This window comes from Varroa jacobsoni, unplaced genomic scaffold (genome assembly GCF_002532875.2).
Source record: "Varroa jacobsoni isolate VJ856 unplaced genomic scaffold, vjacob_1.0 contig02158, whole genome shotgun sequence".
Lineage (NCBI taxonomy): Eukaryota > Metazoa > Arthropoda > Arachnida > Mesostigmata > Varroidae > Varroa > Varroa jacobsoni.
This window is the reverse complement of record NW_019214769.1, coordinates 23,362-43,964: the sequence shown is the minus strand read 5'-3', so window position 1 is coordinate 43,964 and position 20,603 is coordinate 23,362. Positions and strand designations below refer to the sequence as shown.

The following is a 20,603-nucleotide window of genomic DNA, read 5'->3' as shown; positions in this document are numbered from 1 at the left end:
CACAAACGTAACGAACTTGATGTTTCAGCGACGGCTTCGAACAAAAGCGACTACTGCAAGTATTACTCAGACTTGTAGTTCGTTGACGTTTCTATGCGTCAGGCGGGTTATTTTGTATAAAGTAAATAGCAATTAACGAGTTCCTTACATGTTGTACCTGATAACAGGTGTTATTCGACATTAGTATTATTGATGGCGACAATGTTAAGGTCGTGTTGTACATGAGTATTGTGTGGATTTCAGATTTTTACTGTTAGCTATTGGCACAGGCATTTAAAGTGGTCGCAGGAGAATCTTGTTTATATAATTATAAGGTTCCATTCACATGAAAACAGCTTGTTGTTTGTTAGAACAAGTATGTCTAGCAATAGGCCACTTAGCTTCGATGCTCGCAGAAGATGAAAAGGCACGGCGCAGTGGGCGCTAAAACTCTGGTAAACAAGTTTATTACGCTATTGTGCGCCGACAGTTGTGAGGAATTATACCATCTGCCTATACACACAAAACATTCACATCCATTACTGTACCGATTTTTATATAGTAACAAAAGAGATAGCGTTTTTGTTACGTACATTTATTTACAGTTCTCTTAAGGTTCTCTAAAGAGAAAAAATAGTTGGGTTTTTACAAAGAAAAAAAGTTTTCATTCATGTACAATATATTAGGTTTATGCAATAGCTACTAGCATTACAGTTGCTACATTTCAAGTTCCGAGAAACTTAATTGTAGCCTTGGGAATTGGTTCAATATCAGGTCGGTAGATTTATTACACTTTTATACATCGTTTATACTGTCGTTAGCGCTTGGTAAGGCAACGGGCTTGCTGGTAGCAGCCATATGGTTTTTCCATTGGCTGGCGACGCCTATTCGGCCAAATGAAGCATCAGCTTTTGGAGATAGAACTAAAAACGACGATGGACGTTTTTGTTTTTGGTGGCTGTCTTGCTTCCCTGGACGATTATCTTGGTCAGGTGGCATTACAAAGTCGTCAAATTTTCTTTCATATCGCCGACCTTGGGATCGTACTGTGCACGCTTCCGTGCAGACCACGCACCCGTTCACCTCCTCTGTACAGCCTAACATTCGAAGGCATGCTACCTGCAAATCGTTATTATCAAGGTCTTCTTAGAAGGCAAATCAACTCGGCTTATTACACAAATCGATGTTATTCAATTAGCCTCCACTAAGTTGTCCTCGGAGTACTAGAAAAAACTAGAACCCGTGCTTTTCAAAAAATGCACCAAACTTAGATATTTATCCTTATACTATTAGTAATATTTTCGTCAATGGTATTTTGAAAATTAGAAATACATTCGCCTCCTGGATTCTATGATGTAACATGCTACACGTTGCCCTTTGGCTACTTGGAAACTAACAATAATTGCAGCTACTTAAGGACAGATTGGTTGTAACAATCTATAATTCAGTAAATTATCTTTAAATTTACTAATTTAAAGCTATTTTAATTTCCTATTTATAATTTGTTTATGTGTTTCTCACTGGCAATGGACAACCCGCTTTATCGAGCCTGCATTCAGGTGCACAATAGGGACAGCCAGACGAATCTCGTCGCAGGCAATTCCAATGTGGCATGCACGAAGAAACTGGGTGGGTACATAGCGGAGCTGAAACATTTAGCAGCATAAATGATCAGATTCATCATAGATTTCCTTTGTATTCAGGCATATTGCCTGTAGTAAGATTATTACATCACTATCTATGTGATGTGCATGCAGGGGCTTCCGCGTAGAAGTAACAGATTTAATATGACTTGTATATTTCTGTTCAGTGATTTCACTAGCGCCAATGGCACTATGCTTCAGCCACATTATAACTTGGTTGCGGCCGCATCTAAATTGGTGACCTGTTGAAATTATATAACACAATAAGAGTGCATTTAGTTAAAAAGGCTAAATGTTAACAATGATCATTTGGAGATACTAAGATTGATAAATCAAAGCGAATCGCTTGAAAGACAGCGTTGCAAAGATACACCTGCTATACATTGTGGAGAGACATGGAAAAAATCAATAAGGGTCGCTAGAGCCGCTGTTGTTGCAACCGGCAAAACAATGGCACTGACTGATTAACTGATCATCATGACGAAATAAAAGGCAGGTAATGAATTTCTGTGTATATGAAGAAAATACACAGAAAATGTCTCTAGATGTAATTACATATACACACAATATGAGGCAGAAGCCCATTGACAGTTATTAATTTATATACATATATATTGAAGTAACAGGACAAACTGGAATTCTCGCAGTGAGGCATGGATTTATTTGTACAAAACGTTTGTGGCAACGACACTCTAACGCCATTTTTATATTTTTTTACGTTTCTTTCCCAGAGAATAGTTCCTCACGTCCGAAGCTCTTTTTGTATTTTATGTTCAGCGCCAATAGGCATATAGAACATGCCTTTACAACACTACGTCTATTAATCTGACTCTATCCGCGACCAGGTTAGTGGCTTCCGCTTTTTGGATTGTGCTACCCCATCCTCTAGAGTTTGAATATAGATAACTTGTCATTTTGGAGCTTGACTGCTTCAGTCAAAGAGTGGTCGTTTACGCCGTTGATTGGAGACTGGGAATACATCGGCTCCGTTCAAAAGATAGTAACATTTCCCTCGACTTTATATATATATGAATTACGGAAAAACGTAAGAAGAACTGTGGCGGCAATTTCAAAATGCTTCTATTGAGTAGCAGTTAAATAACTTCTAGGCGTTATCGTTTCCTATACCACGATCTTATCAAGTTAGCTTGCGAGGGAAAGTGGACCTAAACCTGTCCCACTGAAAAGTAATCGAAATTTCAGCAAGAAAAGCATGTTCGATAAATGTGACATTTCTCGACTCGAACGTTGTAATAACTGCTTTATTTGCCCATAATTATTTTAAGGCATATTTACCGATCTCACTCTCACTACGACTGAAACGGATAGCTTTTTCCATGATCAAATGCCATATAACCAGTCTAATGGTCATTTTGAAGAAGTTGAAACTTGAAACATTTAGATTTGTTATATATGATGACTTGTCTGGATTTATTTTCATTGTTATTTCAAAAATTATTGCTAATCTCTTAAGAATTATCACCGCCTAGATGATTTGCGAGTCTAAAAAGTTAATTTATCTTTTGTCTAAAGGTGTTTTTACCGAATACGATCAATATTATTTGGGGATGCCTGAGAAGGATTCAATAAATTGAACTACAACAAGTAGATTTATTTATCGTACTGCTAGAAACTAAATCTTCGAAAGATGCCAGGAAGCTCAGGAGTTATTAGAAAGATGGAACGAAAAGGTTACAATGACGCTCATATATCGTTCCTGACCAATTAATTGTTATGAACACTTGTGTAAAACGTTATTGCCAATCGCTAGAATCGAGTCTATAATACGGAACCAGCCGCTCAAGTTAGTGGTGAGGTTTTAAAAAAAGCATTTGTAACGGGCCCAATTCATTCGTATAGATGCAATTGGTAACTGTAGAAAAACGGAAAGAAAAGATTACCACTTATCAACTTTGTACAATTCTGATAAGAAAGTAGTGGTTGTAGTCACTGTTAGATAGAGTAGGTAGGTAGGTAGTAGGCGCGTGTCGCATATGTTTATGTATGTAAAAGTAGGCCTTTATTTGAGCATCGATGGACAGGTGAAACAAGTGTGCATAATGTTGAATTCATGTCAACGGGTATAGCATAAAGAATAGCTAGTTAGTTAGTATAATATAACAACGATTAGCGCAACTGGAGTATGTGCATATCTTCACAAAGCTTGAAATATGAGGATCAGTAATGAAAAACAATTTAATTAATGATTAATTAAATTGCGAGAACATAACAGCCAACAAACACTTACATGACGACGGTAGATGAGCGACTACAAATAAGGCAGTCCACAAGGGTAAATTGAAAGATAATGTTGATATCCCGTTGCGAATCATACTGGCGGCCGTCGTGGAAGCTTTAAATGAAATGTTGGAGATTCTTATATATCATACTCTTAATCTATAAAGCAGCCCCACATAATCAAAGCATAAAGCTCTCTTTTAGTGATGGAGTCGTACCACGGCAAGCTGCGGACACCAGGCATATTTTGAAACAGGTATTCACAATGCGAGACCTCTTTATATAGTTACAGCAGAACTTCCAGTTAAACTTCCTATATCGAATCGGTGAATTGCTCTAGATTCAGTCTGTAAAAAGTTCACGAAATCGTATCACACTATCGTATGGAACAATACGCATGGAATAGAAAAATCTTTTTAAACAGACAAACAGGCATACAGTTTGAACCCGACAAAAGCTTGATAAACACGTGGTAATAGCATAATATAATTATAGCTGAGTTCAAGATGTGCATTAGGCAATTAACTTGTAAATTACTATGTAAACGTTATATCTTGTGGAGCGCGCATGCTAGCCTCTCAGCAGTTCGTAATGTAGGTTTATATCCTATCCTACGTCACGAAAGTCTCTATCGACGTTGATGTCCAACGGTTCAAGTTAGCCAAGGCTGCTATCGCTACATACATAACGGTGTTTAGCGTGTATTGGCCCCGTCCAGTGACAAACAGGCTGGGATTGCTTCCGCCAAAGCAAGAAAACAAAAATTAGGATGTTAAAAGCCATATGATCAGAGTCCCAGTTTTTGCTTTCGCAAAAACGAGACCTCTATAGCCGTGGACAAATATTGTCTCACAAACTAATTGGCTGATTTTTTAGGTTCACACTCAGAACTTACAGCAATAAACTGCTATGAACTGCCACGGTTTGAGGATGTGTTGGCTCATACAAATGACTTTAACAAAATCAAATTAAGCCGGGTATTTTTTCAAAGCAAATCTTGAAAAGTATCTGGCGAAAAAAATGATTGCAAAAAAATATAGAGCATTCCATTTATCATTAACAAACTTATCATTTGACTGGTTAGACTGAATGTCTGCATACCCACGGAATCATTTAATCTAGCCAATCTGAACTCGCCCGAAGTTCGTCAGGTACCACACTATTCTAATGTACTTACACCTGAGTTTTGAATTCTAAACGTTTATGCCCTGTTTTTTGTAGCCGATGATATCTTAAGGGGGTAACAAACAGACGAGGATGGATGGCGCTCGGTGTATGAATCTTTCACAAAGTGCAAAGAAAGCATAGGCTTTGAAATCGACTTCGGCTTATCTGCCTTTAACTACCGCAGAACTTACCCCGTATAGCGATCCCACAAGTATGAAAATAGATAGGCCTAAAGGTACTTTAAGAAACCGTAACTAAAAAGAAAAATGATAGATTGCAACATGGTTTCACCTTGATATAGTCAGCAGCGGTGTAAATGGGTTGGGAGTTCGTTATAGTCGTTGTCGCAGTGATAATGACGAAGAGATAAATGTTTTTTTGTCTTTTTTGTGGCTGTATATGAAGTAAGGTATGTTAGTCCTTTGCTTTTCTTGGCTTCTGTGAAGTGATATATAGGAGTGCCTGTAGCAACAAGTACCATTAAAAACAAACGTTTAGCATAGGTTGTTTACCTGGATAGATTCGATGACATGTTCCCCCTTTGCTCGTTATATCAAACATGACAATTTTTCCTTAGAAGACATAATACCGCAGTGCCATGTCAAAACTAGATGTCGGCAGTACACAATTTCCATTACAAGCTTACATAAACAGTGTCAGAAAAACAAGTAAAAAAATATCGTAATAAGCGTAACGCCGCCGATCGACTTCAACATCCGAAAGGTTCTGAGTATGTATATCAACCCAAAAAAAAGCCCGTTCGCTGGAGGATCGTATGAGACCAGTTACTTCCGTTAAGGGTCTTGCCTGTGACCAAGACCTTTAGAGGGGGTTTTAAGAGATTTTATCCCTTAGACAAAAAGAGGAAAAGATCGAAATTTTAACTTTGTAAATAGTTGCATATATGTACAAAAAAGGAAAGAACTAATATGTATGTAAATTTGAATTACTCAATCAATAGCTCTTGCTTTCCAGTAAAGACGCTTTGAACTTTAGAACAGAATAGCGTAGAACTATATAATGGTGAAGATGTCACTAGGGTACCTAGAAAGGAAACTGAAAGTAATCAGCAAGAACCCAAGTAGCGACTATTATGTTATTATGACAGCGTATTTAAAACCGTATTCGATGCAAATGCTTATTCAAACTTATGGTTTAATCAAACTTTCTAGAACGTTTGATTAATCTATTAAATAAGCCTCCATTTGATTTTTTTTTGCGACGTTACGTCCTATCTAGATGACTTCTGTTTTTTGGCAATAACATGAACACAGCTTTGATGCCTGATAAATTATCCAAAATTGCGAAAATATGTGAAATTTGAGGGCAGGCTTGTGCATACATAATAAGGATTTGATGGCGCCTATTCTGTAATCACTGTACTAAAATCTGTGACGTTCTTTGAAAAATATGGTTTTCCCGTTCTTTGAGTTTGTGTCCTGCGCTCACTCACAAGCCATTGTGATCAACTTGCGTGGAAGAATTTACGGATCATTTTTTAAATGGCGCAAAAGGGCTTAACAGATCTAGACAGACCTAGTTTCGTTAGGCTCGCCGTAGCCGTGGTCTAATCGGTCAGTTGGTTTTTCTGCCATTTGAACGCCACACTGGGGCGCACCTGCTTTAAGCGGGATACTTACCTTTTTCTGAAGGCATCAAATGCAGGAGCGACATTTCGTAATAACAATCAATAAGCAGTGATCCTGCCAGTAGTCGCTCAATAGTTAGCCTGGTATAAATGTTAAGCTACTTATACAAATGTAAAAACTACGTTTGATCAAAAGTTTATGAAAAAAGTTAAATTTCTTGAAGCCGAACATTGGAGCCTTTAAAATTATGATATGCTAGCTCCCTAAGCACACCCCGTTTGAGCATTTTAGTATCGTTTGTTTTATTACTACTATGCAAAGATGGCAATATGAATTGCGAATCTTAGTTAGCATAGGGTCTCAACGATGAATTGACACTACGTCTAGTCGTTTCTGGTAAAGAGAATGGAATAGGCCTACTCAAATATAAAATATTTCCAATCGCAGATACGCCGAGTTTGTACGAGCATCGGTGTCGCTTAAAATCATAAACCAAGATTTGAAACAAATGCTTCGCTTGAAGTTAGATTTATAAAACATCTAATATGTTATTGGCGTTGAGTCCTTTTTAGCAGCACTGAATTTGCTTTTTCCCTGTCATTGTCAGAAGCGGAGAGATAGATAAGTAGCTGTGGTTGTTTCCTTGTAATGACTTAAAATTTTATCGAACTCATATGATTTACCGAAGTCTAAAATAAAAAAAAAAGGCGAAAAGCTATTTATCTTTGCTTAAATTTACGTTGTATTTACGTATGACGGATGCTACGAGAAAACATTCCTACAGCTACTTTTTTTGCTATTTTCTAACGTTTTCGATTATTCCTACTGCGCTAAAAAGTAATCTCTTCGGTAGAGAATCAAGGTCTTGCTCCCACTAGAAGGGGTAGTCCGGGTGGGTCTTGCTGGATTCACCTAGGAAACGACGCGCTTGTCATATTTCATAACAGTCATTTGCTAACGCTATGGTCATTAGTCCCACGATTGCTTGACATAGCTTATCGCTTTTTCCTTTGGCGTTTAATAAGAAAGTAAACGTTCAAGTTGAACCTAGCATATTTTTACAATTTTCATGCATTAGTCGGTACAACGTCTTCTCTATTTAACAGATCTGTATACGGATCCGGTTAATCGATATAGTGATGACGCTTACAATTAAATTAACTTAAACAATAGCAACTTCCATGATGCGGTGTGGTGTCCTATTTGTTTGAACAATGCCTTCGTTGTGAATTGTTATTTATTCCTAGTTAGATATGTGCTTAACCCATAAAAATGGTTGTCCTTTCCTTGAAGAAGTGTCTCCGAATTTTTGATCTTGAACAAACTCGCGTGTAAGGAAGAGCACTAGCTTACTTGGTAGTTTTCGATGGTTGTCGGATGGTAATATTCTGGATACGACGATAGTGGTATGATCCGGTGCTATGGTGATGGTAACTACAACTACTACCACAAGGCTAAATGTTGATTCGCATCGATTGGTCCCAGCGGCGTTGCCCTATTCTGGCCTCTATGTGCCGCTGTGAAGCGAGAGCGTAATGACAGGGAAAGGACAATTGCTAGGACAATATAAGCAAAGGAGAGAGCAAACGTTTTACCTTTCCATACGCCGTCGACAGAACAATAATGGTAGAACCACATAACGACTTCACTATGCCGCTGCACTTGATCCACAATGTATTATTAGCTTATCGCATTACCAAGGCTGCACGACAAGAATTTCTGTACCAGCTTTAGTGTATGTTGTGTACGATATATTGCATCTTTAATTAGAAAATATGCTAAGCTATTATTTTAGAAGGTATCGTCGAAATGTTGATGTTGGAAATTCATACGTAACAAAATAAAACCTAATAAGTGATTATGAACGGACAATATGAGTACTGTTTTTCAGTCCTAGAGAGTACGTACTTTAAAGTAAAAACTGGTACAGCTTTCGTTTGAAGCGGTAACTGAGGTGCAAAACTGCAGCGTCGTCTCTTGCAGCGTCACACGTGCATATAAAGCGCACCTTAACATTTAAAAGAGCGGAAAAGGCACAAAGGTGTGTACTGCCCCGAATATATGTAAGATAAGAGAAAAAGCAAAAGTTTTTTTTGTAGGTCGAAACTATACGAAGCACATCTTATTTTTGCCAATTTTGATAAAATGTTTGGTTTATGTTAGGGCCAATATGGTGTTACTAAACCTTCTTATTTTTGCCAATCTTGATAAAATGTTTGGTTTATGTTAGGGCCAATATGGTGTTACTAAACCTAAGTTAGTAAATGATCACTATATAGCATAGAGTTTACTTGGGATATCAAGTTAACGGGAAGCGTACGTTTTTGAATCCTCATGCCGCTTGCCCGATGCTCCTTGATCTCCTACTTCCCATGCATACTTGAAAATTTTCATTAGACTCTACCCACACTCTGCTGCAACCCCAGTAAGTGTCACTAAGTAACTGAATTTTGCACATATTCTTCGTACTTTCATAGCATGTAATACGACCTGGGCAGCTAAAATCGGCGACTATATATAGAAGCGCAAGAAGTCATTGTGCCCTAAATCACTGTTATGCCACACGTACTTACACAATATATGCAACATTATGGAGCTAATCTGCTACAACACATATGGTCTGTATATATGCCGACACGCATATATACATTATATATGTGTCACTGAAGCAATGTTATCTCAAATCTGTAAAAGCTTAATCATCGCAACATGTCAATTTCGTTGGCTTCATCTTTCATCCTGCTCTCGCTCTTCGCCTACGCCCATATAGATTCGGGTGTACCTTCCAGTAGACATGCTTCATTTGGTGCCTTTTGACTAATCGGTGGAGCCTTTACACCGTTATCCTTGGCGAGCAGTTGCTTTCTCGAGCCTCGATATCAATAGAGAATCAAAGTTGCCTATCTCTACGGACAATTAAATATTGGCCAGGCGGTTCATTGTAATTCCTCGTATACAGGAATCAATCTTTTACTAAAGCCTTAGACCTCCGTACTAATTTATATACAAAGCTTTGACCGATCGACGCCGTCCTTGACATTGTCGCATATGCCATCTTCATAATGGAGGAACATAGCTTCCAGCAACAGCTTGGTAATTCATCGATGTTTTTTTTTCTATTAGAGGTACTTAAAACTTGCTGCTCCAAACAAGCAGTGCCTATTGGAACTACATATTGTAGATCGCGATCCGTCCAGTACTGCGACCTAATGAAGTTCGACCACACAGCTAAATGAGCGTTGTTGCATACGGGTTACGAAATCGATTTCTTTCTGTTAAACGTTCACCTAATCTGTGTGGTTTAATCGTTTGCTCAGAGGCGGAACCTTTAGTCGTGCGGCTTCGTCAAGCCCTTCATGTCACAAATATCATCGAACACGATTCCCCCTCGTCGAGTAATTGTGTGTTAATCTAAACCGGGTGACCGCCAACTTACTTCTGGTACACGCAATATTCTGCTTGTTTATATACTCGTACTGTTTATTTCGTGCTTTTCAGGATAGTAATTTGAGCTTGTATATTGACTTCGTATAGAAATTTTATTATAATGCACTTTGTTTTTTTTAAACGTCCTGTTGCCCCGTGGTAAGAGGGCTAAAAGGAGAAAAGCCACATAGATGACTAGAACCATCCCTGTCTTATGGAACTGACCAATTCTAGAGCGCAAAATTACTGTACTATATCAACTACAGTTGGCCTTGGCCAACGTTTTGCTTGTTGTTTGATGGTTATAGATAAGGGAATAAAAAAGCCGACCGGTATTGGCGGTTCGGGGGCTAAATTTTGACCGCCATTCAGGGAAGATTTAGAGTATAGATCAAGTAGGCCTTTAGCCGACGCCCGAAACGCATCTTTTTTCGCCATTTTCATCTAAAAATGTTTTTTTTTGTATGATAACATTTGTGTGTAACTTGTCTGTCGGCTTTCAAAAGTAACTCCCTTTAGGTAAAGCACCATTCCAAACTTTTTGCCAATTTTTTTTAATCTCAAAATAGAATACAAATAAGTTCAATTAATAGGCCTGATGTTGGTGTAGGAATTTAAAACGCAAATCGGCTCAACTCATCAGAGAAGTCGAGAAGAGCCTCCCTCACATACGGCACCATGCTCATTTTCGTACGCTATTTTGAATCGGATGTTTTCACCAAAGCCTCAGTCCCGAAAACTTCCTCATAAACACTTAAAAACTTTCAAAAAAAGCACAAATAAATTTAACCAGAAAAAATTGATCGATTAGAAGAAATGTGATGACAACTCGTACTGCAACTGCCCATTGCCCCAGGCGCCTATTAACTCATCATCGTCAAAACAAAGTACTTAATTTGGGGCAGATGCTATTGTTAGCATTTAACTATTGACGACTTTATTATCAAGTTGGTCAAATTGTACACCACCATGTGCACATCCCTCGATGCGCTTTCCTTTAATAAGAACCTGCGTTATTTATAGAGTACGTAGACCGTACAACAGGAAATGAACATAATGTAGGTAAAACCAACAGGAAATGAACATAATGTAGGTAAAACTCACACTTCTAAATTTATTCGGAGGGTATATGATTCAAAACTATGACCAAGAATAATGGCACTAGCCAACGCTGTTCTACTCGGTTTTGTAATATGTACTTCAAGTTCGGCAAGGATATTATTCCCTCTAATAAATGAGATGACAGATCTGGAGTTCAATGTGTATTTAGTTTCAACAATGATATATCATTTTTGTGTTCACCGTACACATGTTAAAGGAAGAAATTTATGGACGCTTAATACAGAATCATTTGAAGAAGCCCAGTGTACATAACTATCGCGAATAGAACTCAACATGATGACTGAGCGAGATCACTTTCTAGATATGTCGCTTAATACTTGGCGTACCCCTACCGACGATGCGAAACTAATCACTACTGGTGGTGCATTGAATTGAATTTTAAGCAATCGCTAATATGAAATGATAAGCTTTTCCTAAAAATCGCCTGATTTATGACACTTCAAAGTGATTTTAAGTCCGCTTCTACCGATGAGCGCATCATAAGCCACTTAGATTGTGGCTGCACCCGACCGAAGCGAATTTCGATAATATACATAAAGTGTCGTATATTGTTGGGCATTTTAATAGCGAGTTATTTACCTTTTTTTGTCTTGGTGCGTACAGCCTTCTGAAAAAAATGTTCTCTAGATCATCGAACTGCATTACGAGTGAGAAGCTCCTCTTGCCCCCTGGAGCGAAGCTTCTTCACTAGTGGTCTATACTAGAGGATCAGAAAAATGCCATTTACAAATATGGCTACCAAAAGCTGAAGAGAGCCGCGCGAGGAAGCAGAATATCACCGTTTATTCGAAGAACATAACGATGCTATCATCGGTGAAAGCGCTCTTTCTTTTGTATAGAAACGGGCCGCGGCCAACATTAGAAGGTGTCCTTAGGAAACAATCATGAAAATTCAAAGAACTTCACAAAGTACAAATGTGCATCATCAAAAAACAGTAAAACGTCAACACCAATAAGGCAAGCAGCCTCAATAAATTAAACTGTGAGTATGCACTAGTCATCGATGCATTAGCCATCAGAATTGCTAATATAAGTTGGAGACAAAAAAATGCTTTCAGAGAATAATTCGTATATGTATATATATAGTTTGCATCCCAAACACTGGGTTGTATGTGCCAAGACTTTTGAAAAAGCTGGTAAATAACGAATGAAACAAAGACATTTTATCAATCATCTTTGTTGATACACTCATATACACATCACATAAACTCTTCGTATTGCATCAGACCTCCATGGACACAGTGATACTTAGCAGGCCATATTTTAGGAGTTTTAGGAATAGCCCATAAAAAGGTACCATATAGCTAATGGGTCTAGTAGTCGTAGTAGTAGTAGTAAAGCTAATATCAATTTGAGAACTTCAATCTTTTAGCGTCCAAATCCAAAGGGTCGCGTTTATTGAATATCTAATTTCCTGAAATGTACTGGCGAACAATGAAAATTAACAATTCCTGACCGCTATCGTTTCGTTAAGAATAATCGGTTTATATTATTCCTTCGGAGATTCTATTCGTTTACCATGAATTTACGTTTTCTGTAGTTCACTGAGAAACCGCCTCATAAAAAGCATATTCTTAAAGTACACATTGTTTATCATCTTGAGTTTTACGGGTGATTGCTTATACAGGAAGTCCTCTTACAGCACTTTTTAGAACTATAATTTCGTTTTACTGCTAAGGACCTTTTATTCACTCTGCCTTGATTCTATGCACGGTGTTTCACTGTTAGGTGTATTTGTTATGTGGCCACATGTTTTTAGAGCTCAAAACGTAGCCTTCACTCTTAGTCGTATTTACAATTGAAACTATATTTACATATCAAAATGTAGATGGCTTAACGTAAGCACACAACAGAAGCTGAGCAACTATACCTAGGTCGTTGCGAGGGAGAAATTCATTGCCATTGCAAGGTCGTCATGCATGTGCTCGGGTATTCTGTCGAGCGCTTTGGGCTCCAGGTCAACGATCCCGATCTGTAGCAGGTATCGCTCGTCGCCATAGTCCAATATATTCAATCGAGAATCGCTGTAACACAAATAACTGAAGATAATGCATGATGTATGCAAACTGTAGCTTGCCGTACTTGAGCTAAATGATTTTGTTTTTATTTCATATGAAGTACCACGTCATGCTTCTAGCGAAAGTTGCTACATGCTAGCTACATGCTTGTAACGCGTTATGAGTAAGTTGTATTCAGGGAAGATGTTTGTCAAGCCAAGGCATATATATTTCGTTCACTAAAAATATCGTAACCCTTTACTGTTAATTTTGAACAATTAGAACAACTTGATTGCCAAGCTTTTCTAATTTTCTAAACACAAAAAAAATCACTGAAAGTCCCTAGTTTAGACAGAATGGGAAATCGACTTCTAAATTGTACTATACATTTTTTAGGCAAACCTTATGTTTCCAGTCCACCTGCTAATGTCGATTTTTTGCATCGTGAGCATCAAGGAACAATCGCGAGCAGTAAGGGCAACCAGATGCTTCCAGAGAATCCTTGAGGCAAATTGTGACATCGTCTCGTGAGGCGTTCTTTCGTTATTTGTCAGACATTCGGGATTACAAGGTATGGCCGGCCATGGAAATCTGCAGCGTATATAGAATTAGAAAAAGGCTAGCAAGTTTGATATTAAAGCCTTACTGGAATATAGATCAACTCAGACAATAATTCTCTATGATTAGCGATGACTCCTTCCACATGATTACACACGGTGAACTCAAATAGCTTCGCGCTAAAGATTTAGTAGGAGTTGTTATTATATTGATACATCATACGTTCAAAAAAAGCTTACCAAAGTAAATTTGAAGTACTGGATACAAAGGGGTATATTGCTTTAATAATTACCAGCAGTAATTAGCGTTACCTTCCTTCCACAAAGTCTTCTGGCCGATGGTCCTCATAGAAAGCTTTATGCACCGTTGACACATCTGCTGAGCAGAGTTGTTGAGCCTGCAAATAACGTCCGAGTGTAGAGAGAGTGTAGAGTAAAACTTCACGCAGAAATGTTTCCTGAGAAATGTTATTGATGAGTAGTATAGAGGAACCTGCATGACCCCGTAGCCTCAACACAGCACTTATAGCTTACTAACTTTGCAATGAGGATGTAAAACGTTCGCTTATTTCTATTATTAGAGATTAACCTTTGGTTGTTTCTATTTGCGATTGCAAGATATGTGAAATAGCATGAAATGACAAAAAAATTTACGTAATGATATGTGGTCACTCAAATTACCTGCAGCACTCGATAAAGTACTGAACCGTGAGGGATGTCGTGTCTTAAGAGCGGCTTTTTATCGCCATGAATGCTGGCCTCGCACATTTTGTTTTTTTCACAGGAGGCTACAAAAAGTGACGAATGTTAAATAAGTAACATAATAAATGTGGTCAATCTTGGATCTTACCAAAATTTTCTGTCCTACCTAGTTCTGAGGTGATTTTGTGGACGTGGTCATCAGCTGCACACACGTCCGCGAGAACCCAAACGAATTAAATACCTGTTTTATATTTCTGCATAAAGGTAGTATAGTGAATTATTTGCCGAGTGTATAGTACCATAACCACTCTAGGAATACAATATATAAAATGCAAAACAGAATTTAGCTACCTTTACAAGGTTTACCCTTGGCATATTTACTCTAGTGATAGAATAACAGTTTTGAGCCTTAATCTCTAATTTGTCTGTTTATACTACTGCAATGATGTTAATTCTAGATTTGTTCTATATACAGTAATTTCAGCAGCTGCAGGCTACGCCATGAACATCTAGTTATACAGAGCTTTCGACGCAGCTATGATTGGATGATCAACATTTTTGCTGTCGTATTATAAAGGAACTCACCGGATTTTTTTAAAAATCGTGTCTCTGGATAATTATATGTCACATCGTAACAGCTGCACTTTGTTGAGTATTTGCAGTATCGTGTCTCAAGACGAACGCTCCCAGATAGAATTTCCTGGCATCGATCTTCTTGTAAGGGAAAACATAAGGCTAACCGAATCAAATTGCACAGATGACTTACTGAGCTTTCGTACTGGGCCGATTTTTTTGACACTGTAGGTTCACTATCGATGCCTTTGCTTTCGTCGACGTGTTTGTCAACGTCGCCATGAGTCAGTTGGCAACATTGTGTAGTTTCAACTGGATGTTTGTCATGGCAACTCTGGTTCTGGGCTGAAAGTGTATCTCCACTGTTTTCGCTCACGTCACACCCGTTGCTCAGAGCACGTTCCATAACACTTTGGTGCTCGAGCTGTTGTAAGTTTTTGTCTGTCGTAGACGGATGATCATTGCTATAAAAGGTATTCTCAGTGGTAAAAGCATCCGAGCGTCCGGTAGACCCAGTAATAGCATGGGTTGTCAACATTGTGTCTGTATGCTGATCGTTGCAACTTAATTTCGTACCACTGTTAACATGGGGCTTGTGGCCAGGAAGGAAGTCGAACAGCATATTCTCGAATAGACGTATAATTCCGAAAGGGTCGTGTCCTAGCTGCTGATGTTCTCCACCAAATATGAGACGGCGATTTCGGAACAGGCGCAGATTATTTTGTGGGTTATGCAACAGTTCGAGGATAGCGGACTTCATCCGCTCCGGGCATCTATATAGAGAAAAGCCAATGTTCTCACTTTAGAAACGCTAGCTAACCGAAAACGATGATTTAAAATTGACGAGAGTTAGATACGCTTCTAGTATTCGTCCAAAACGAAAATAACTAGACTAACTAATTGTCTATCGAAAGCTATATTTGATAAATCGTTGTACAAAAGTTCTGCTATGAAAATGTTTTCTGTTTATTATTATGAGCTCTGCATATAACATTTAACCAGTAGTTATGCATTGTATTAAATTTAATACTTCATTGGTTACTATCTAGCATGTCTCGTTGCTAGAAAAAAATACGTTATAGCATAAACAATTTTGTGAAAGTAGGCCAAATGGAGTGCAGGTCAATTATAAACTTGAATAACAGATGTGATTTCAAAATTACACTGACTCAAGTAGAGACTCCTGCATGTTAAACAGTGGTAATAAATTATGACGATTATTATTATGCACTTACCCACTAAATAGGTCAAGAGGGCAATAATTGCTGATGTGCTGAATTCGACCTTGGCGAAGCTTGTGATGCTGAACCATATGAAAACGACACAAACGCGATCTCAAACGAGTTTTCTCTAATTGAAGAGACGCTGAAGTCTGACAATGAGACGCACTGCTTGGACATAGATCATAGGGAGAGTGAGCTTTCAATGGATGGCTCACACCCGGAGGACTGTTACTCGAGTTGTAACAGGACGATGCCGACGATATTTCGGACGATTCTTTCGTGTTTGGATAGTGACGTGTCATCACATCAAGAGGCACTGTGCACGCAGCGTCGCTCTTTATTGGTAGCGGCAGAAATCCCATTTTTGCTTTTATTTCAATACTGATGACTGGCCCTAGCACAGGTATCGCCATTCCGTCAGTAATAACGTGACCCGCATCTAAACGAGAGGCACATATCGATAAATAACTGATCACTAGTATTTGATGACCAGCAGGTCCGATCCCAATAAAGCTGTCATTATATAATTGTGACGTGTTACATTCTACTGGAAATATATAAAAAGAGCTGTTTTTGCGTTATTAGCCGGGTTTTAATACGTTGCTGAAGCTTACTGTAAAACCAGCATGACCACAAATAGGAAATGCTATGAGCGTTTCTACACAATATGGCAAAACTGTTAAGGATAATTATGTGAACATAAAACAATATTTTTTCAAAGGAAACTCTTGCTTAAAATATTAAAAAGAAATATAGATATTTTCTTCACAGTCTGAATACTCACCGTAACAAGCTTTGTCCAAATTGCGCGTTTTTTGAAAGCCGCTGATGACTGAGCGAGCCTGCTCGGGATCGACTGCTCTAAAGCTGGATTTGAATATGCAGCAATCAGGGAAAATCAAACCGCAGCCCAATTGGGGGCTAGGAGCTTTCATCAGCCGATGCGCTGCTCGATCTTTGCGGGACTCTGCGAGCAATGCAGCTAATTCACTTCGGCTGATTTTAATCAACGCCTAAAGTTAAAATTTACTATTAATCATTTAGGCCTAACCTAGAAGCTGAATACACTTCTTATCGCCGCCATAATATCAGGCATGATGAAAGAGAAATAGACTACAGCGATGGTTATATATAACAATCCAACAATCAGGAGCCCCCTATATAGAAGTTTACGTTAGTAAGTATTTCGTAGCAGTGAATAGACTTAGATAAATGAGCCATACATTAATAATAAGGTGTCTTCGTGATGGCTTAATTGGCAATGTGTTCGGGTGCTACACCCGTGGTGGTCTGGGTTTGTTCGAGTTCGGGCGTAGACGTATTTCGTTCAGTGCTTGGGGCCAGCTGTCCGATAAAAGCCCTAGCAGCGGTGTCAAATGTTATAAAGCAATGTCTCGAGTTTCATGTTCATTCAATGGATATACGGACTAAGACTGTGTAGGATTGTAAGCATACGAGTTTTCTCCTGTCATAAGTGTAATATTACGATATTGAACTCACAGGAACGTCGACCAGAGATCCTCCTAACAGGGGTACGGCAACATTCTTTATAAAAGAGATTTGGTACTTGTGCATAGAGAGCCAGTAGTCATCAGCTGATACTTGGTCGGATCCAATTCGGCAATTACTTGAACTCTCTGCAATATACGAGAAGCAAAAGTTAAGCATTGAATTGCCAGCGCCGTTTTTGATTCAGGGAACCGAATGAAATGTATACGATATATCAATCAATATCAATCGAATACGCTCATTTAAAATATACTGTTCTGCACAACCGGAATACCCACGCAATTTGGAAACGGTTTTACCCTTACCTATACAGTTAAGTGATAACAAATTCCTCGTCGAACGCGAGAGACCGGCAACTCCAGCACGATCAAAGCTCTCGCCTGAATCTCGGTGCTTCTATTTCACAATGTTGACATGCAATAAAAACATATTAATTTAGGCAAAAAAAATTAAATTGCAGTATTGATTTGAATATAAGATCTTTCACTTACTATACACATCACTATACATCGCGGGACTCCTGCGGTACTGACGGATAGCGTCAGTTTTTCGCTAAAATAGCCACTCGGGTTTTCTATTTTTATAGACAGTTTCTATTTTTACTTAACAGAGAAAACACCGTTTACATGTAGGTCAAGAAGCCTCCTATTAACGTACCTCGACGTCGGAAATTGGCACTTTTTTTAGTTTAATCACATACGGATGATCCTAAAAGGAAAGCACAAATATTTGGAATATTTATTATACTAGTGTATTATATTTATTATATATATGTAGTGATGTATGTTGTAGGTGTGTTTCCAGCTAAGCCACATTTGAGTGCCAAAAAAAACGAGAGGGTTGCACAGCCATTGTTTCTTTCTGATAAGGCGATAAGTTGCATCGTAAGACTTAAGTCAGTATCTCCTGCGAGGGTGCAAAGTTAGAGCTGTTACGGTGACGAGTGACATTACAATATCATAATAAAATGAGCCCCAACAGGGTACATCTATAATTTACAGATTTACCAAAATATGGAAATATTATGTGCTAGTATCATTACACACCATACAATATACAAATAAGCTTAAGGCAGTATCAGTATCAGTACAAAACGATTATCGAGTAAACGATGCGCTCAAACACCGTGAAAAATACTTGAGAAGCGTGCGACTGTAAACAATGAAATCGTGTGCATGAAACAGACCTCAAAGGCGAGAACAAGGCTGGAGTTTCCTTCTCCGCGGAACCTGGCACGGGAGATATTGAACTTTCCCATTCTGTGCTGATCGTTACGTCCTCTCATTCCCAGTAGAGTCAAAATGTGTAACGACTCGTCATCATCGTTCCACATAGCCGAGGCAGCGGCAGTCGAATGGCCAATTAACAAGCGATCTGCCATGATATTCCTTCTGCTCTGAACAACCTATAAATAATCATCGTTGCAATCATTGTATACAATGCGGACTGAATTGGTACACTAGGTAAGTAGGTTAACCCATTTTGACCGTTGAAAAACGGTCGCATGTTGCGCGACAACTGATAATAAGTAGTTTAACTTACTCTACGATGAAAGATCACTATGTGCTGCACCTTCAGAACCCAGATAGGAAACGCGAAGGTTTTTCACACGTATAATAAGACGAATAAGATATGCGAAAATTAAATATTACTTCGGCTACCTCTGCATAGTTTGACTGTTAAAACAGTTGAGAATCGACGTCGACACACATTCCCTAATTTCTCAAAAAGACAATTGTTAGACTTTCACTTTTACATGACAAGACAGAAGAACAATAGGATATAGCTATCATTCACTCTTTCTGCACTACTAGGGCTTGTGACCGTAAGCGTTTGTGGCGAGACCGTCCTACCTGGTATGGACCAAACGCACTTGGCAAGCAAAACAACTGTTAGATTCTATGAAAATAGTATATATATATTGTCATTTATCGTGAAAAATCGGTGTATTTAATAAACCGTACAAGATAATAGTCATTATGCGTTTATCTGAGATTAATTGTTGAAAATGCTGACAATGTAGTTGCACAAAGTGGCTAATCCAGAAAACAATAACGTCAACACATCGTTAACACTATGCAACGAATAAACATTTTAGCAATTCATTTATGGACATCAAACACAGAACAGCCCTTTCTTTAGCATTGCTATAGCATGATTCCCGGTTCCGAGAATCCCGCTTCTACTATTAGTACTACTACATACAACAAGTTCACTGACTATAGCACAGGTGCGCGGTAAAATAGGAATGTAGGTCCAAAGACCAGGTTCCGTCAAAGACGAGCACATCTGCTTAGGGGAAAACGACCGCCTACCTGTTTCACTCTATACTGAACTACGTTGTGGACCTCAGCTAATCGTGTACTACCGCGTACTACAGCGTCGTACTAATTGTCCTTGTACGAAAAGTCCAAAAGGCTCTTTTATTTTCTTCTAGCTTGATCTGAGCCTGCTTCGAGTCTACTATTTATTTCATCGATACAGGACTCGATGATACTCACAGCACTGATCCGGTTTCTTTCCCGCCCTTTCGGTTATTCTTTCCTCTCACCCTTGAGCCGTCCTTTCCACAACGGCCATTCTCTGATGCTTCATCTAGTCCATATGGAGAGAGATGCCACGAAGGCTGCTTTGTGTAAAAACGCAATTTTTTCGTTTGAAGATAATAATTATTATTAGAAGTGTGCATCCTTTCACCATAGTAAATAAACGCGTGCAAACCTCTAAGTTGTTGTTCGTACTAAGCAATTTCTTATAACAATTACAATTCTCGATCAATTTGTTTGATGGCTATCGTATTCATTCGTATTACTGCCTCGTACATCGGTTTTAGATGTATACGCTGAAATCAATAGCGAAGAACCAAATGGGAATCATT

The 20,603-nt window shown here is 38.6% G+C and overlaps 1 protein-coding gene across 1 annotated transcript; it reads right to left on the bottom strand.

Moving 5' to 3' along the window:
* Nucleotides 1-558: 558 nt before the first annotated feature.
* On the bottom strand, nucleotides 559-20,255 carry Ipk1 (Inositol phosphate kinase 1). The gene is made up of 15 exons (XM_022853829.2): nucleotides 20,227-20,255; nucleotides 18,912-19,130; nucleotides 18,383-18,433; nucleotides 18,031-18,121; nucleotides 17,717-17,853; nucleotides 17,001-17,229; nucleotides 16,229-16,655; nucleotides 15,006-15,766; nucleotides 14,400-14,506; nucleotides 14,031-14,116; nucleotides 13,564-13,752; nucleotides 7,970-13,188; nucleotides 3,871-3,975; nucleotides 1,501-1,625; nucleotides 559-1,098 (listed from the first exon to the last, which is right to left on the bottom strand). The coding sequence occupies exons 2-12, from the start codon at nucleotides 19,104-19,106 to the stop codon at nucleotides 13,035-13,037; spliced, it is 2,427 nt and encodes an 808-aa protein (XP_022709564.1). The 5' UTR covers nucleotides 19,107-19,130; nucleotides 20,227-20,255; the 3' UTR covers nucleotides 559-1,098; nucleotides 1,501-1,625; nucleotides 3,871-3,975; nucleotides 7,970-13,034.
* Nucleotides 20,256-20,603: the final 348 nt, after the last annotated feature.